This window comes from Anabrus simplex, chromosome 11, assembly GCF_040414725.1.
Source record: "Anabrus simplex isolate iqAnaSimp1 chromosome 11, ASM4041472v1, whole genome shotgun sequence".
Taxonomy (NCBI): domain Eukaryota; kingdom Metazoa; phylum Arthropoda; class Insecta; order Orthoptera; family Tettigoniidae; genus Anabrus; species Anabrus simplex.
In genome coordinates this window covers 31,332,416-31,352,500 of record NC_090275.1, presented here as the reverse complement: position 1 = coordinate 31,352,500, position 20,085 = coordinate 31,332,416, and the positions used below count along the sequence as shown (strand labels likewise).

At 39.4% G+C, this 20,085-nt stretch overlaps 1 protein-coding gene across 1 annotated transcript in view; it reads right to left on the bottom strand.

Moving 5' to 3' along the window:
* LOC136883391 (acid phosphatase type 7) overlaps positions 1–19,431 on the bottom strand; it is an 85,247-nt gene extending 65,816 nt beyond the window's left edge. The window contains exons 1-2 of the mRNA XM_067155664.2: positions 19,134–19,431; positions 2,133–2,327 (exon numbers count right to left, since the gene is read on the bottom strand). Of these exons, the coding sequence (XP_067011765.2) occupies positions 2,133–2,327; positions 19,134–19,239 (301 nt within the window). The 5' untranslated portion in view covers positions 19,240–19,431. The remainder of the gene's footprint in view (positions 1–2,132; positions 2,328–19,133) is intronic.
* Between the last annotated feature and the right edge of the window lie 654 nt (positions 19,432–20,085).

The window sequence follows — 20,085 nt, the reverse complement described above, 5'->3', positions numbered from 1 at the left end:
AAAAACAGCTTCGTGATCACTAATACCATCTATTACTTCGGTTTCTGTGTAGAGCTCATCTGGTTTTATCAGCACCACGTCCAGAATATTTTTCCCTCTAGTTGGTTCCGTCACTTTCTGAATCAGATGCCCTTCCCATATTAACTTATTTGCCATTTGTTGTTCATGTTTCGTGTCGTTCGCATTTCCTTCCCAATTGACATTTGGTAAATTGAGATCACCCGCTACAATCACGTTCCTTTCCTTATCGTTTCCCACATAGCTGATTATCTTATCAAATATTTCTGAATCAGCGTCAGCGCTACCCTTCCCCGGTTTGTACACTCCAAAGACATTAAGTTGTCTATTATCTTTAGAGATGAGCCCAGAATTTCATGTTTTTCATCCTGAACTTTTTCGTAGCTTACAAATTCTTCTTTCACCAGAATGAACACTCCCCCTCCTACCATTCCTATCCTATCTCTACGATACACACTGCAGTTCCGTGAGAATATTTCTGCATCCATTATATCATTTCTCAGCCATGATTCAACTCCTATTACAATGTCTGGTAAGTATATATATATCTATTAAATTACTTAATTCGATTCCTTTGTTTACAATGCTTCTACAATTGAGCACTAACATTTTTATGTCATCCCTACTTGATTTCCAGTTCCCTGTTCGCTTAACACCGCTCCCTAGGCCACCCCGTTTCCCTGAATGTACCTGCCTATAACTCTTCTAAACAGGTTTCCTAAATTATATGTACCACTAATATAATTATGCAATTATGCTGACAATAATTAAGATTTTATCATTTAAAAATAAACAGTTCTACAGTATTTACATTTTAATTTAGAGCACCCAATGACTCAAATATGTATTAATATTATGTAACTAGCACATTATCTAGGTTATGTTAGCCGGGGGGTCAGTAAAAATGGCAGGGCAGTGGACTCATTTCAAAGGTCCAACGGAGAACACTGTGCCATCAGATAGGAAAGAAGAAAATGAAGAGGCTGTCACAAGTAGGTGGAAGCAATGCCAGATTCAGTTAGGACCCCGATGGTTGCCAACCCCAGCTCCTAAGTTGAAAATCCCTGGAGAGTTAACCCCTTTTAGTCACCTCTTATGGCAGGCATAGAATATCGAGAAAGTATGTATTTTTCACCTCGACCTAGAGGGGAAATAAGGAGAAGAAGGAGCGTGCATCTGAACAGTAGTTAAGGTCTGATAACCAAAGATCTGATCTAAACATTCATTCATTTCCATGTCCAATCAACATTTCCAAAAAACTGCAGCTGCCATGGCCTTGTTATTTCCTCTACAAACATCTTGTGATGTGCGTGGATTGTCCAGCAGGGGACAGATAAGTAGGTGGCTTTGGTCTTGTTCAGCACCACATTCACACAAGGTGTCTGTGTTTGCTGGAAGGATTCCCCATTTCTTCAGGTTGGTCATGCATCGAGGGACGCAGTTGAGGGACCTCCATACAGGGTAAGGGAGGTCGGTGGCTGGAGCTAGTTCTTCCTTTGGTGACATGTCTGTGGGCAGTGAGCTCGTCCATCTGTTAAGACAAGTTGTCTCTGGTGTTCCCTCCAGCGGCAGTGCCCTAGCAAGGAAGCTCTTGCGGGATCAGAGGTGAGACCTTGCAGCTTGGTGACCATGGAGTGGATGTCGATGGTCATTCTCCTGCTTTGTTCTCTTAGCGTCTGCAGCAGTGACCCTTCAGATGTTGGGTGGGGCTATTCCAACAATCCGGTACAGTTTCTGCATTTGCTTTGGTTTTAGGCATCCCGAGATTATCCTTGCAGTATCGTTAACTGCAGTATAAACCTGCTTAGCATGTGCTGAAACGTCGTTCCACACAAGAGTGGCATATTCAGCAGCTGACACACACACAGCGCAAGTGCAGAAGTCCTCAGGATGTGCGGGCTGGCTCCTCAGGTCTGATCTAATACAAACACTGTAATGCTGCCAAGAAGATTTTGCTATGTAACTCCAGCTCCATGCGACCGACACGCCTCCCACCCACAAAGATTTTTGACCCGAACAACAATGTACATGCTGTATTTATTCTTTCAACAACAACAAAAAACACAAGAAGTTAAGGCTACATTTTATTTGAAATATTCAACTATTATACTTACCATATTTACTGTCTTCTGTTAGGTTACCCAGTGTAACCCTGTGAATATACTGCTGTTTTTTCTTATGCCCAGGATGAACGAACAATTCTGGTTCACCAAAAGCTCTGAGAGTAAACCCGTTGATTCCATATTCAACGACAGACTCCTTCGTGTCATTCACCGTACTCCATGTGACTACTATTTCAAAGGGGTTATCTGCAGTCATAAGAACATAAAATGAAGGATTACAATGTAAGTAAGTGGCTGCACGATTTGGGTCATGTAGCTATCAACTTGCATTCAGGAGATGGTGGGTTCAAACTCCACCATCGGCAGCCCTAAAGATGGTTTTCCGTGGTTTCCCATTTACACACAGGCAAATGCTGGGGCTGTACCTTAATTAGGGCCACAGTTTCAATTCAAACACATCATCTCCCGAATGCACCCAAGTGATGCAGAATTTCTTTAAAAAAAGTGCCAAAATTATGTAAACATGCCATTTCAGCACCTTATTTCATGAAGCTGATACGTAACAAACTTCTTAAAATACATAAGTTATATGGTTGCATCACTGCAGCTAAACTCTGTTGACACACAACAACAACTACTGCATTCACCAAGAGTGAAAAGCCTACACGGCTGGTTCTTAGTTCAAATCTTCTCACTGGCTTTAGCTTTCAAATACCAATTTTAGCCATGTTAACAAGAAGTGAGCTGCATTTTCTGCTGATGTTCATGGAAAGGGGCTGGGAAAACCTTGATAATTATCAGACTTGATGTGGAAAGTGTAAGATCAGGAGAAAGTTGGATACAGACATGAGGTGGTGGTGGTGATATTATTTGTTTTAAGAGGAAGTACACCTAGGCAACCATCTTCTATATAACACTAATCAGAGAGAAAAAATAGAAGGAATGTGACAATTCAAAAAAATGAAGGTATTGGCCAAAGAAAGGCAAGGGTCACGAAGGTCTTGAAATGAAAGACTCCCTAGGTCTCAAGTGCTCTAATACCGCTGGGATTGAAAAAGAACAAGAGTTGACCAAGGAAGGTCGGATAAGATAGATGATGAAAGTGAGGAGCCTGGCACAAGTAAGTGGAAGCAATGCCAGGACTCAGCTAAGGCCCCCACGGTCGCCAACCCATGCTCCTAATTTCAGAGCCCCTGAGGCCCCTTTTAGTTGTCTCTTACATCAGAGAGGGTATATCGTGGGTGTTATTCTAATGCCCCCACCCACAGACGGAAGATAGAGGCATGAAAGAAGAACATAAGCATAAAGATGCATACAGGTGGTAAAAAACTTAGAACACAGGACAAACATAAAAGGAAAAAAGGAACCCAATGGGTTGTATTGCTATCTAACAAGCTCATTTTTTTTTTTTTTTTTTTTTTTTTGTAAAAGATGCCAATATGTAGCAAAGATCAGTTAATTCTGATTTATGTTAACAAGCATGTACATTGTAAACAAAACAAAATTTTTAGCATCGACAGTAAATATTTAGCTCATTCTTGTATCCTTTAATACAGAGAAATGAAATTGTGCTTTTGCTGTGTGCTTCTTATCATCTGGGGAGTAAATGCATATGCTATACCCCATCTCAAATTACCTGGAAGATAAGAATAACAAGTCCAGCCACGTGCGCGTTGCAGTACTAGTCACATAAAAACATCAGTCAAGAAACTGCGAGATCGATAACTAGTTCAAATAACTAACATGTTATAAGAAGAATACAACATTTATACAATCACCAGAATGAATCAAGATGATAGTCAATACCGTTCTGAAGGGTAATGTACTCACCAATGTCACCTGCGGAAGAAAGATAGGATACTCAATCCCCACTATATCGTCATCGTTATCACTGTCCCAGTCGTTCGCATTTATCACTATCCATTCAATGGTCTAACTGATCTATATCCCACATTCGTTTTTCTTCCATCTCGATGATGTGTTTTACACACACTTCCCAACGTTGAGGAGTCACTAGTTAAGGCGGCTAGGACTATACAATTCACCGGTGGTCCATAACCCGTTAGAGGAGAGATCCTCACTTGGACTATGTGCAAGTAAGGCAGCATCCTGCTTCATGAATTTACCGAGCTCAGAACACTTTAAGCAACCCTTGGACCTATGGGAGTAATGGAGTCCCACTCCCATTTGACAGGCGAGGGACTCCTTGGAAACAACTTGGCGAACGAAATGGAATTCGATGGGGAGCTATCGATATTAATGGGGCTTATGGAATAAAGAAGGTAGAACTAGCTGAGTCAGCAAAGAGGATGCATCTGGATGTGCTAGGAGTAAGTGATATTCGGGTAAGGGGAGATAACGAGGAAGAGATGGGAGATTATAAAGTGTACTTGACGGGTGTTAGAAAGGGAAGGGCAGAGTCTGGGGTAGGGCTGTTTATCAGGAATACCATTGCACGCAACATAGTTTCTGTTAGACACGTAAATGAGCGAATGATGTGGGTAGATTTGTCAGTGGGAGGAATTAGGACAAGAATTGTGTCCGTGTATTCACCATGTGAGGGTGCAGATGAGGATGAAGTTGACAAGTTTTATGAAGCATTGAGTGACATCGTGGTCAGGGTCAACAGCAAGGATAGAATAGTGCTAATGGGCGATTTCAATGCGAGAGTTGGGAATAGAACTGAAGGATACGAAAGGGTGATTGGTAAATGTGGGGAAGATATGGAAGTTAATGGGAATGGGAAGCGTTTGCTGGACTTCTGTGCTAGTATGGGTTTAGCTGTTACGAATACATTCTTCAAGCATAAGGCTATTCACCGCTACACATGGGAGGCTAGGGGTACCAGATCCATAATAGACTATATCTTAACAGACTTTGAATTCAGGAAATCTGTTAGGAATGTACGAGTTTTTCGCAGATTTTTCTATGATACAGACCACTATCTGATCTGTAGTGAACTAAGTATCTCTAGGCCTAGGGTAGAGAAAGTGAAATCTGTCTGCAAACGAATAAGGGTAGAAAAGCTCCAGGATGAGGAAATTAGACAGAAGTACATGGATATGATTAGTGAGAAGTTTCGAACAGCAGACAGTAAGCAGGTTCAGGATATAGAAAGTGAATGGGTGGCATACAGGGATGCTGTAGTAGAAACAGCAAGGGAATGCCTAGGAACAACTGTGTGTAAAGATGGGAAAAGGCGAACATCTTGGTGGAATGATGAAGTGAGAGCAGCCTGTAAACGTAAAAAGAAGGCTTATCAGAAATGGCTCCAAACAAGGGCCGAGGCAGACAGAGATTCGTACGTAGATGAAAGAAACAGAGCGAAACAAATAGTGGTTGAATCCAAAAAGAAGTCATGGGAAGATTTTGGTAATAACCTGGAAAGGCTAGGTCAAGCAGCAGGGAAACCTTTCTGGACAGTAATAAAGAATCTTAGGAAGGGAGGGAAAAAGGAAATGAACAGTGTTTTGAGTAATTCAGGTGAAGTCATAACAGATCCCAGGGAATCACTGGAGAGGTGAAGGGAATATTTTGAACATCTTCTCAATGTAAAAGGAAATCATCATGGTGGTGGTGCAAACAGCCAAGCTCATGGGGAGGAGGAAAATGATGTTGGTGAAATTATGCTTGAGGAAGTGGAAAGGATAGTAAATAAACTCCATTGTCATAAGGCAGCAGGAATAGATGAAATTAGACCTGAAATGGTGAAGTATAGTGGGAAGGCAGGGATGAAATGGCTTCATAGAGTAGTAAAACTAGCGTGGAGTGTTGGTAAGGTACCTTCAGATTGGACAAAAGCAGTAATTGCACCTATCTATAAGCAAGGGAACAGGAAGGATTGCAACAACTATCGAGGTATCTCATTGATTAGTATACCAGGCAAAGTATTCACTGGCATCTTGGAAGGGAGGGTGCGATCAGTCGTTGAGAGGAAGTTGGATGAAAACCAGTGTGGTTTCAGACCACAGCGAGGCTGTCAGGATCAGATTTTCAGTATGCGCCAGGTAATTGAAAAATGCTACGAGAGGAATAGGCAGTCGTGTTTATGTTTCGCAGATCTAGAGAAAGCATATGACAGGGTACCGAGGGAAAAGATGTTCGCCATACTGGGGGACTATGGAATTAAAGGTAGATTATTAAAATCAATCAAAAGCATTTATGTTGACAATTGGGCTTCAGTGAGAATTGATGGTAGAATGAGTTCTTGGTTCAGAGTACTTACAGGAGTTAGACAAGGCTGTAATCTTTCACCTTTGCTGTTCGTAGTTTACATGGATCATCTGCTGAAAGGTATAAAATGGCAGGGAGGGATTCAGTTAGGTGGAAATGTAGTAAGCAGTTTGGCCTATGCTGACGACTTGGTCTTAATGGCAGACTGTGCCGAAAGCCTGCAGTCTAATATTTTGGAACTTGAAAATAGGTGCAATGAGTATGGTATGAAAATTAGCCTTTCGAAGACTAAATTGATGTCAGTAGGTAAGAAATTCAACAGAACTGAATGTCAGATTGGTGATACAAACCTAGAACAGGTCGATAATTTCAAGTATTTAGGTTGTGTGTTCTCCCAGGATGGTAATATAGTAAGTGAGATAGAATCAAGGTGTAGTAAAGCTAATGCAGTGAGCTCGCAGTTGCGATAAGCAGTATTCTGTAAGAAGGAAGTCAGCTCCCAGACGAAACTATCTTTACATCGGTCTGTTTTCAGACCAACTTTGCTTTACGGGAGCGAAAGCTGGGTGGACTCAGGATATCTTATTCGTAAGTTAGAAGTAACAGACATGAAAGTAGCAAGAATGTTTGCTGGTACAAACAGGTGGGAACAATGGCAGGAGGGTACTCGGAATGAGGAGATAAAGGCTAATTTAGGAATGAACTCGATGGATGAAGCTGTACGCATAAACTGGCTTCGGTGGTGGGGTCATGTGAGGCGAATGGAGGAGGATAGGTTACCTAGGAGAATAATGGACACTGTTATGGAGGGTAAGAGAAGTAGAGGGAGACCAAGACAACGATGGTTAGACTCGGTTTCTAACGATTTAAAAATAAGAGGTATAGAACTAAATGAGGCCACAACACTGGTTGCAAATCGAGGATTGTGGCGACGTTTAGTAAATTCTCAGAGGTTTGCAGACTGAACGCTGAAAGGCATAACAGTCTATAATGATAATGTATGTAATGTATGTATGTATGTATGTATGTATGTATGTATGTATGGTACGGAGGTAACCTTAAAACTTGCCTTCCCAATTGCAATGCAATATCATCGACTCGATATGCGCCATACAAGTCCTTAATATGCTGTGGGATGACATTAAGAAGTAGTGGCTACTAACCTCATCACATTTTCGAGAGTACAACCAGGATTTGCATCACTAAACTTCTTAAAAACATTGAGAACAAACTGTTTTCCTCCACTTCTCAATGCTTTTCCCTTCTTATGCTTTACATGAGAAGGGCCGGCCAGGCTCACCCGTCTTCACTCCACACGGAACTTTAACAAAGGTTATGTAAACGTAAATTAAAACGGTTAACTAAATCCTAAACACCAAGACAAAGACTGACTACCAACTTAATTAATAATAATATCTTACTAAATATTAGAAATATTGGAAACTAGTAATATGCAAAGTCACTAGCGCGCCAATAACACCCAGAACACAGGAGTAAACAGAAAGCACATGGGTTGTATGTTAGCTTAATGAGCCGCTACTGAATACTGCAATGGCTGTTCCGCTGTTGACACATCGCCCCTCTCAAAAGGCAATTTAATGTACGAATATCAATTATTATTATTATTATTATTATTATTATTATTATTATTATTATTATTATTATTATGCTTTTACGGCCGCATTGGACCACTGCAGTCAATTTCTGTCTGGTCTTCTATGATGTCTTATGGTTTTTCTTTTCTGATCTTCCAGTATTTCTTCATTCTATCTGATCTTCGTTGTCCTTCTTCTGAAAATACCCTTTTAGTGGTTTCTCTTTTATCACATTTTGGTAGGAATCTAACTTTACTATTCTTCAATTTATTTACTTTGTTTGATTTATTCTTTAAATCATCCAGTGTTATGTCTAATTCTTTCATATCTTCTTTTATTTATTTTATCCAGACAGGTTGTTGCTTTTGTTTCCAAAGCTTTTCCAAAATTCTGCGTATTAACCTGTCTTGAGGTGTTCTCAACAGATGACCAAAGAATGATATTCTCTTCTTTCTCATGAAAACCATTATAGGTTCTATTTCCTGATATACTACTGAATTTGGGATGATACGCCATTCTTCTTCTTTTTTGGTACTTCTTATTAATGCATGTTCTTACTATTTTTAAAATTTTGTCTGTTATTCTTTTGCTTTAGTTTAAATAATGTTTCACTTCCATACGTTATTTCAGGTTGGACTACAGTCTTATAATGTTTCAATTTTGTATTTATTAACAAACATTTCTTGTTGTATGTGTTTCTGGTTACGTTTTGGGCTCTGGATAATTTATTCGTCCTCTCTGTCCAAGAAATTTTTTCATTTAAAATGTATATTATAGTTTCTCCAAGGTATTTAAATTGTTTTACAATTTCTATTTCTTTCCCCACATATTAGAACACTGCTTATTAAAAGGGGATCTATTGCCATTATTTTAGTTTTTTCAAATGAAATTGTTAATCCTATTTTTCCAGCAATATTTTGGAGACTTGTGATTTGATTCCGAGCTTCATTAAGTCTACTACATGCTAGTAGTGCCAGATCATCTGCAGATCCTAACCAATTTAGATTAATTTCATCTTTAGCGTATCCAATTTTTATATTTTTGTTATTGTCTTTATACCACTCTCTCATCAAGTATTCCAGAGTACAATTAAACAAAAGTGGTGATAGTACATCACCTTGTCTTAGTCCAGTTATGATCGTGAATGCTTCGGATAATTCTCCTCTAAACTTCACCTTTGATTTAGAGTTTGTTAACGTTAAGCTTATCATTTTAACTAATTTAGGATGTAATTTAAAATTTCGTAATATTTTTAATACTGAAAGTCGGTGAATGCAATCATAAGCTTTCCGAAAGTCTACGAAAGTGATAATTATTTCTTTCTGTCTACTTTTGTAGATGTCCATTAATAATTTCAGTGTTATGATTTGATCTGGACAACTACGCCATGGTCAAAATTGAAACTAACAGCTCTTTTATGAAAAGTGAAGATAAATGGATTTAGATGATGTACATAACTTTTACACGGAAATAACATTACTTAACATATGTAAAGTATTTTTAATGCCTTATCAAAGTATAGACAGTACCACCGCATTTACCACGTGTTTTTTGTATTTGCTTTAACTCCCAGGTGATTTGAGATAAAGTATATAACTTCAGTGATTTATTAAAACCTCTAACTTAAGGAGCCAAATTTGTTGAAATGTGCATCCTATTGTACCTTGGAACACGCATCATAGTATACATGAAGTTATCGTTTCTTGATTTTTTAAATTTTTTATTTTTAGATTATGCACAGAAGATAAGTCTGGCATAAAAAAAGGTTCCAGATAATCTGAATGCTTCAAAGAAAGATGGTGAAGCAAAAACCAACTATCAGAGAAGTTTACCAAGTGTACAGTGTAAAATTAGCAACTCTGTCAAGACATTTGCCAACATTTTGAAACTCTGACTCAGACTTTCTATTATAACCCAAAATTAGACAACAGAAAAGTACGGTATTTTCTAAGACCAAAGAAAATTGTTTGTTGAATTACATGAAAACAATCACAAAAATGAACTATGGTTGGACCAAAAAGGGTTTTAGGGAACTGCCTTACAAATTTGCTTGTGCCAGCAATAGTAATTACACTCAGTTATGCAATAAACAAGAAATAACTGGAGACCGTTGTCGTTGTGATTATTGTTTTAAGGGGAAGTACAACTGGGCAACTATCCTCTATACAGTAATAATCAGAGGGAAAACATGGAAGGGATCTAACGCTTCATAAAATGAAGGTATTGGCCAAAGAAAGACAAGGACCATGAAGGGCATGAAAATTAAGAGAATGAATGAGAGGATTCATGAAATGTCATCCTGACCTATCGATAAGAACCCCAAGAGTTACAAGTTTAAGCAGGGCAACCAGTTTTACAAAAATGAATACAGCGGCATTCTTCAATAATGTTGAAAATGTTCATCACTGCTTTAGACCCATTCCACCTGAAAAATTTTGGAACTGCGACAAGACTGGAGTATTTATAGTCCAAACATCACAAAAGATAGTAGCTCTAAAAGAAATAAGACAAATTGGGGGTTGCAACAATTTTTGTGGCAGTCAGCACAAATGGAATTAATATTACTCTAACGCTTCCATTTCCTCAGAGTTAATTTTAAGCCTAGAATGCTGCACTACACAATCCCTTGGTCAACTGGTGCAGCAAGCAACTACCTCTGGGTGATCAAGCAAAAAAAACCTTCTACAGCTTTTGAGGAATTTTATTACATTTGTAAAGCCCTCCACAGAAGAATGTGATCTGTTGTTGGTGGACAATGAGACTCATCTGAATATGGAAGCTCTTAAAATGGCATCTGATTCAAGCGTTGTAAGTCACCTTTCCCCACTCCCACAGCTCCCATAAACTGCAGTCTCTTAAAATTGAACTGTCTATTTGTCTCCAAAGTCTTCCTATAATCAGTTAGTAGATTTGTGCCTTTTCAATCACCCAGTACAGGACAAACCTTTTGACGTCTACAGAGTCGAAGAAACCTGCCCATGAGCACTGATTCCTGGAAACAAACAGAAATGATTTCCAAATTTAAAATTGATCCCAAATATTTGTCTACAGCTATTTCCCATCTATCTCTACTGTGTTCCAAGGTACAAGAGGGGATGTTCCAAGGCACATGATCCTGTTATATCACATGGAACACTTCACACCTAGCTACAAATTATTTTTTTACCCTTAATAGCACTGTAAAACACAAAATATATAAACAGGAAGCTAAAAAAGAAACCTCAATACTTATTGTCAGCATTTTTGATTAAAAAGGCTACCACCTAATTTCTTTTAAATGTAAAAATTGTTCCATGTTACCATAGCCTCCTCTAAACATAAGAGTTTCATTTTTGGTCCGTATTGAACTGAGAATGGAAGATAGGAAAAACTAGAAAGGTTCCACCTTTTCAATACAAAAATGTTATAGGTTTATTTATAACATGTATTTGCACTTGGGACTAGTTTCGACGCTGTGTTGGCGTCATCATCAGCCAAAAAATGGGAAAATAGGCCAGTGTGTAGGCATTCATATTTATGTTTATGTTTATTTATATTTATGTAATATGAATGCCTACACACTGGCCTATTTTCCCATTTTTTGGCTGATGATGACGCCAACACAGCGTCGAAACTAGTCCCAAGTGCAAATACATGTTATAAATAAACCTATAACATTTTTGTATTGAAAAGGTGGAACCTTTCTAGTTTTTCCTATCTTCCATAGCCTCCTCTGCTATAAGAACCCTGTTTTCCCTTACATTACTTATCTCTTTATAGTGTGCGTCTAAGCCAGGGCCTCTCAAATGCCCAAAATCTCATGTGTGCAAATCGAGGTGCAAGAATTCCGTGCACTGTGCATCGGTCCCGCTCGGTTCAGCTCGGACCAACGCTTCGTCTCTAGGCTACTCGGCTAAGCTCGGCTCTACTCAGCTCAAGTCAGCTCGGATTTTGAGTGCTACGGAGCAAGTGTGGTAGAGGGAGACAGGGGAAGCGAGCGAGACAGGCGTGAGGAAAGAGAGAGTAAGCACTATTGCTTCAAATCGAGGAGTGGGGGGTCTGCAATCTGGTCAACCAAGGGAAGTAGTCTTTTGCACCAAGCGCATGCACCCTGAGAGGCTCTGGTCTAACCAATGCTGAGCAAAACATCTAGTACATAAAACGTAGGGATACTGAGCAAATACACTCACAATCAAGCTATTAGTAATAAGTCTGTAATTGAAAACTGAAATAATCATAACTGTAGAACATATACTCTATATAAAAGGTTAAAATCTGATGAGCAATTTTATCTCCAATTGTTCCACCTGATGAAGTATATCAGTAAAGAACAATAAATGACCTTCTATTGCAGTAAAGAACAAACAATAACTTGCATTATCAGTTGTCATAAATTTTGTTAGAGACCATTATAGTTTAATACAGTGTTCAAACACCTATTTACGAATACCGACCGAGACCAAGACTAAACAATCATGAAACTATATCTTTGATGCTCTATTGTTCATCTGTGTTGCAAGTGAGCAAATTTCAAAGGATATAAACTTCATGATTTTGATCTGTATTGAATTGTGATCACAATAATAATTAAACTTATATCACAATGGTCCACCTTTTCAATATTATGTTATGCAATGTTTAAATTACATTTCTAATCTATTTATCTATTTAACCATATCTTCGTGTGCCGTTCCTTGAGTCAACCACTGACAATGTCCAACAGAGGAACTTTTCAGCATTTTCATGATATTTTAACAACAAGCACTAAAGGAACATTTTAACATGATGCACCGCATCTAAGAATTTCAGAACCTGATTTTAATTTAGTCATATTTTGAAGGTCATGTCATTTAATGCCATTTGTGTGTGTTTGTACATTTGTTTTAGTTATTGGATGTGTTTGTACTGTTTTTCATTAAGGCTGATGATGGCCAGCCAAGGCCGAAACTAGTTCCTAGATTAGAAATGTAATTTAAACATTGCATAATATAGTATTGAAAAGGTGGACCACTATGACATAAGTTTAATTATTATTGAGAAAAGTGTAGTTTTTAAGTCTTGGCTTCAGTGGGTTTAAATCCGGCTCCATGGCAAAATGGTTAGCGTGCTGGCCTTTGGTCACAGGGGTCCCGGGTTCGATTCCCGGCAGGGTCAGGAATTTTAACGATCATTGGTTAATTTCGCTGGCACGGGGGCTGAGTGTATGTGTCTTCTTAATCATCATTTCATCCTCATCATCGATGCACAGGTCGCCTACGGGTGTCAAATCGCAAGACCTGCACCTGGCGAGCCGAACATGTCCTCTGGCACTCCAGGCACTAAAAGCCATACGCCATTTCATTTCAGTGGGTTTCAAAGTAAATCCTTCGAAATGTAACATTATTCTTTCTTTCTTAATCCGTTTACTGCACAGGGTTGGTATTTCCCTTGGACTCAACGAGGGATCATGGTGGTGATTATTGTTTTAAGAGGAAGTATAACTGACCAACCATCCTCTATATAACACTAATCAGAGAAAAAAAATGGAAGGGATCAGACACTTCAAAAAATGAAGGTATCGGTCAAAGAAAGACAACGGCCACGAAAGGTGTGGAAATGAAAGACTACCTAAGCCTCGAATGCTCTAATAGAGTTGGAGCAGAAAATAACAAGAGTTGAGAGGTTGGATACGGTAGATGAAAGTGAGGAGCCTGGCACAAGTAAGTGGAAGCAATACCAGGACTCAGCTGAGGGCCCCGTGGTCGCCAACCCATGCTCCCAAGTTAAGAGCCCCTGGGGCCCATTTTCTTCTTCTTCTTCCTTTAACCATGGGGTCTCTTTAAAAGTTCCTTTTAGCGTCGACCTCAAAGATCTTTTCCTTCATCCCCACCTAGTTATACCTGCTCCCTTCAAAATGTTGCAGGTCCCCCTTAATGGGTCTTCTCTCTTCACCAGTTAATCCCAGTGTAGAGATTGTAATTCTTCCCAGCACCTCACATTCAAAGAGTATGTGTTCAGTTGATTCTTCCGCCTGTCTGCTGTCATTTCTTGATGGGTGCAGTACTTTTGCATCCATCTCTTGGCACAGGCCAGAGTAAAGTGTAGCTTCCACTGAAGTCCCAGTCTCACCCATGGCTGTGACAATATGGAAGCTGCTGGGGTGTGGGTCCTGCTGAGTAATGGCATTCAGAACACAACCAGTATGCTTCTTGTTTGGGCTCTTTATAAGTTATTTGGCAAACGTGTAACCTGGAGCATTTTTCCAGTTTTCCATTTAGTTATGTAGAGGTGGGTTTGTCTATAAGAGATCCCACATACTGGTTCTGGGCCCACAAAAGGTGTTTCTGTTCCTTTTCTTGCCTGATTATCTGCTTTTTCATTACCTTCTATGCCTGCATGCCCAGGTACCCATATTATTTTAACATTGTACTCTGAGAGCTTCAGGAGAAGTGCATGACAACACCACACAATTTTAGATGTAACCCGGACAGCTTCAAGTGCCTTAATGGCTATGTAAATATTCGTATCCCTGTAGTTCATTTTCAGGTTTTCCTCAAAGCATGTAATGATGGCTATCACTTCATCTTGAAAAACTGTAGTGTGTTTGCCTAAGCTCATTTGGATTGATCTCTCAGGTCTTTCCCCATTGATCTCTCCTTCCAATCCTTTCTCAGTCCTTGAGCCCTCTGTCCACCACACAATATGTTCCCTATCAGTTTCCCATCTGTTACTGTCCCAGTCTTCCTTTTTAGTTGGGTCTCAAATTGTTTCTCAAAGATATGTACTTTGGAATCATATACTCAGCTGGCATGTGTAAAACTTCCCCTGTTATTATTCTGTTAATTTTACAGTGACCAGGATTGGGCCTTTGAGCCTTACAGCATCCATTTTGCTCCAATCGATATGAACTCATTCTAGCCTGTCCCTCTATAAAATTACTTAATGGAGGCACAACTAGTAGCGTGTTCAAGGCTTCTGTCGGCATAGTTTTCATTGCCCCAGTTATGGCTATGCATGCCATTCTCTGAAGGCTATTTAGTTTGCTACTGACTTTTCCTTGACTTGCTTTCATACACCAAATGATTGCTCCTCAGGTCATCGGTGGTCTAATGATCATTGTGTATATCCCTTTACCATTGTCGACTTTAGACCTCATGTTGTCGTGACTGCCCTCTTGCATGCATACAATAGGTTCTTAGGCCGGGTTATGTTTCTTTCTATGTGTGGATTCCAGGTTAACTTTTTGTCTAATATTACACCTAAGTGTAACACCTGTTCTTCCATATAGATTTCTTGCCCAAAGAGCTTCAGTGTTCTCATCCCCTCTAATTTCTTCCTTCTTGTGAAAGGGACCAGTGTTATCTTGCTCGGGTTGACTGTGAATTGTTCTTCCCGACACCAGTTCTCCACAAGGTTAAATGATCTTTGCATGAGGTCCTGGATGACACCCAAGAGAGTTTCGGTTTACTCGATCTGCCATCTAGTGGGGGCCTAGAGTAAAACGGAACGTCGAAATTGACGAGCAGACAGCCAGATGGCGTCAAATTGAAATGTCTGCACACAGTAGCTGAGGCCATACGATTATTATTATTATTATTATTATTATTATTATTATTATTATTATTATTATTATTATCACCTTACCTCTTATCACAATAACTAGATCATCTGCGTATCCTTGTGTGTAAAATCCCTATTCATTAAGCATGGCTATGATTTTGTTCACCACAAGGTTCCACAGAAGAGGAGAAAGAACTCCTCCCTGTGCACAACCTCGAGTGGCTCTAACTGTTAGCGTCTCTTCAAACATAGTTGCCTTTATTTTTCTCCTGTCTAACATGGATCTAATCCATTTTACAACAGTCTTAGTCACCCTACTTTCTTCAAAAGCTTTAATCATTGAGTTGTAGGTTGTATTACTGAAGGCCCCTTCTATGTCTAAAAATGGCGCCAGAGCAATTTCTCTGTATTCTAGGCTTTCCTCTAGTTTGCAAACCAATTGATGGAGTGCTGTCTCAGTGGATCTGCCAGGTCTGAATGCAAACTGATTTTCAAGTAAAGTTCAGTTCAGTTGCACTGTTTTTCAGATGTATTCATCCAGTATTTTCTCCATTGCTTTTAGCATAAAGGAGTTTAAGCATAATGGTCTGCAGGCTTTGGCCTGGACATAGTCCGCCCTTCCAGGCTTCAGTATAAATATCGCTTTACCTTTAGACCATGATTTTGGCACGTACCCCAGAGCTAGGCTTGCCCTAAAAAGGTCTGTCAGGGTCTTGATGATTATCTCCTGTCCTTCCTGCAAGAGTATCGGGAGTATCTCATCTGGCCCCGGAGCCTTTATGTGTTGATTGCCCACCTCACATGCTTAGGCTTAATTAATCGGTTGGCACAGTTCCAATCAGCTCTTCGTAATCTGGCCTCTGTTTCAACCATTTCTTTCCCTTCTATTTCCTCAGCCTCAGGAAAGTGACAAGCTAGCAATACCTCCAGCATCTCCTTTCCCGTCTGAGTGTATGTTCCATCGGGTTTTTCCACTGTTCCAACTTGATTTAAATGTATCATTTTAAGAACTTTCTGGAGCCTTGCTGCTTCAGTGTATGATTCCACTTTCTCACAGAACAGTCTCCAAGAGTTTCTTTTTGCTCTCCATATCTCTAGGTTATACTCAACGAGTTTCCTATTATATATGTCCCACATACCATTTCTTGATGATATTTTGTACAACGCTCTAACTTCTTTTTTTCATTTTGGCTGGATTGTTATTCCACCCCCTAACATTTTTGGTGGTTTTCTTTTCTCTCTCAAGTTAAGAGCCTGGGACCCCTTTTAGTCACCTCTTATGACAGATAGGTGATACTGCAGGTGTAATTCTACAGCCCCCACCCACAGGGGTCAACGAGGGATCCCACCTCTACTGCCTCAAGAGCAGTGTCGTGGGGCATGAGACTTTGCGTTGGGGGGATACAACTGGGAAGGAGGACCAGTACCTCGCCCAGGCGGCCTCGCCTGCTATGCTGAACAGCGGCCTTGTTGGGGGATGGGAATATTGGAAGGAAGAGGGAAGGAAGCAACCGTGGCCTTATTTTAGGTACCATCCTGGCATCTGCCTGAAGGAGAAGTGGGAAACCATGGAAAACCACTTCAAGGATCGGTGAAATGGGTATCGAACACCCTCTTATTCAGTCAACCTTCCGAGACTGAGTGGACCCCGTTCCAGCCCTCGTACCACTTTTCAAATTTCATGGCAGAGCCAAGAATCGAACCCAGGCCTTCAGGAGTGGCAGTTAATCACACTAACCACTACGCCACAGAGGCGGAACATTAGAAATGGTACTCCTATAAATGGTTCTCTCACCTTACCTTATGGAGATTCGATTGAGAAAGTACAACCATCTTCTAACAACACTAATCACAGGGAAAAAATGCAAGCAGTCCGACACTTCTTAATGAAGGCATCGGCCAAAGAAAGACAAGGGCCACGAAGAGTGTGAAAATAAAACAACTCCCCAGACCTTGCAAAGCTAATGGCTGCTGGGGTCAGAAGACAACTAGGGTCAACCAAGGGAGGTCAGATATGAAAGATGAGAGCGAGAAGCCTAGCACAAGTGGAAGCAATGCCAGACTCAGCTAGGGGAACCCACACTCACGAGTTGAGAGCACCTGGTCCCGCTTTTAGTCACCTCTTACAACAGGCAAGGAATACCGTGAGTATTATTCTACCATCCCCACCTACAAAGAAGGTAAGGTTATCGTGCACACTGAAGATTTTAACCGCAACTTTATAAGAGCATAAACTTTTTCTTAATAAGAACATTTTAACATTCATAACATCATTCTTATTTCAATTTTTTAATAGTTTTTAACTACAAAATGTAATGTCAATTGTAGCAATCTCCTGAAGATGATCCAATTAGGATCAAAACATGTATAGATGTGACGAATGTGAACTTTAACTTTTTTAAATTCACATTAACCATACGGTACTGAATAAGGAGGATAGTGTTAAAAAATAAATCATTGTTATACTGATTTAAAGATTATGAAAATAAAATAAAAAGGTGGTATTTTAACCCTAGAACTACACTGTACAGTCACCCATGACTCTTCCATCCTAAGATCATTTCCACAAGCGCACCAACAGGCATTAGCTTTCTGTTACTCACTCTGCATTCACAGCTTGGGAGATAGTTGGATTTCTGACAACAGTCTGTACTTACTGTTGGTTACTTGTGTGTCTGGGTCACATGTGATGCCACAGTGTGGTTTATGTAACAATACTTCCATTAATAAAGATTCTTTACCCACCACATAAATGTCATATTTAATTGAATAACGGTTTGAAATAGAGCGTTACATTATTTGAACTTAATTTGAGGCACTGAATTTGAGGAGATGAAATTTCAAAAATATTGAATGATGAAGAACGACATGAAATCAAAGTGAACAGTGAGTTGAGCGATTTTGATGAATACAGTGATTACGACATGAATGACAGGGACAGTAAAGATATAATAGTTGACGGCGATAATTTCGAGGACGAACTTGAAGTACTGTCACACATGAATGATGAAAAACCAGTTCAGTAGAAAATTATCTATGGTACAAATGGTCGCCAGTCATCTACTTATCATTTCTATTCCAGATACAAGCAAATTTGGTATAGGGCCTACCATTCTCTACGAGCCAATATACAACAGTGTACAAGTTTACAATAAAATTCATGCGTACAAGAAAGTAATTTAAAATATTTTTTTCAGCAAATAGTGTTATAATGCATAAGAGGGAAATTAAGTAACCAATTTTAGCAATATTTGAATTACGGTACTGAACAAACTAATGTTTAACAAGAAAAATATAGGCCTACTGTAATTTTATACTCTAGATTCACAAAAAGAAAAATAACCAAGAATTCAACATAAATGTTTAAGTAGTTGACTAAAGTCTGCATTTTAAGTGGGTTATCGGTGACCCCACAGTGTGGTATTTAGGCTATGTGCATGAAACTGGTAGGGTGTTCTTCTAGCGTTAAGATATGATACAAAAAATTTAACAGAGGCCACAGGATCGAGACAAGTAGACTGACATTCGACAATACAGGATGATTTTAACGCCATTGATTAGGGAAAGTGAGGTGAAAGGCTAAATATAGACGAAAGTCAACGAAAACCAAGTTTAGAAGAAAATGGTTAACAATGGGTACGATAACAAAGGCCGCCAACCACGACGAAAATCGATAGTTTTTAGTTTTATTTAACTACAAGTTACTTCAAGAATGAAAAGAATCTTACGACCATGCTAATTAATAATTTGATCATGGACTTCTTACCTCCATAGGAAAGGTGGACCTGTTCTGGTTGATACTCAACAAGACCACTAGCCCGATATGAAAGAGATAACGCAATTAATAAAATATGAAACACTTTTACCGACATTGTCTAATTCTCAGTAGAATGAATGTAAATAATATCACAAATTAGCAGCTGCAGTTTCAATGACAGTTATTCCGAACAGAATTATGGAATTATGCACCACTTGGACTGCAATGTACCAATACTTATTCTCTTTGTACTTTGTAGCAATGTATGCAACTACAATACAATAAACTTAGGTTAGCGCTGACCTGGACCAAACCAAAGAGATCAAAGTGCGGGGCCACGTGATAACGACACTTGTTTATTTACCTTCGACCGCTATCGATACAAGTAAATAAGAAGAATAAACTGTTTAATGTACGTATGGAACGAAAGAGATTAAGAGATAAACTGTTATCATTCATTCTCTCATTCTCTTTGCTGTTAGTGGTAAATATTTGTAAATCACGTCGATGTACTGTGTCGATGATCGGTACGGCGCGGCGTCAAGTCTCTGTGGATCAAAGATAATGGGTGGATGACACCATGGTCAGTCACATTGTTCGAAAATATTTTCATCATCAAAATGTGTGCCTGCAGCGTAGGAGAGGTGGTGTTATGCAGTTTATAATCACTAGATTGAGAGCTAAAAGCCACACCTCTCCATAGTGTTCATGTGGCATGGTGTTTCGTCCGTCGAACAGCGACATTAAGCCTTGAGCAGCAAAAAACGAAGTGTTGAGCAGACCCCTTGGTGCTATTCGACACCATGGGCGCCCGCAGAATCTTTTCCAGGCGGGGCACATTAACAATTTTCTTTAATATAAAACCAATATAACATCAGCAACATTAAATTGTTTACAGACATTTCCAGTTATAACAGATGCTAGATTACTGTCAGTAAGTTCAGTTTATGAAATAATCTGG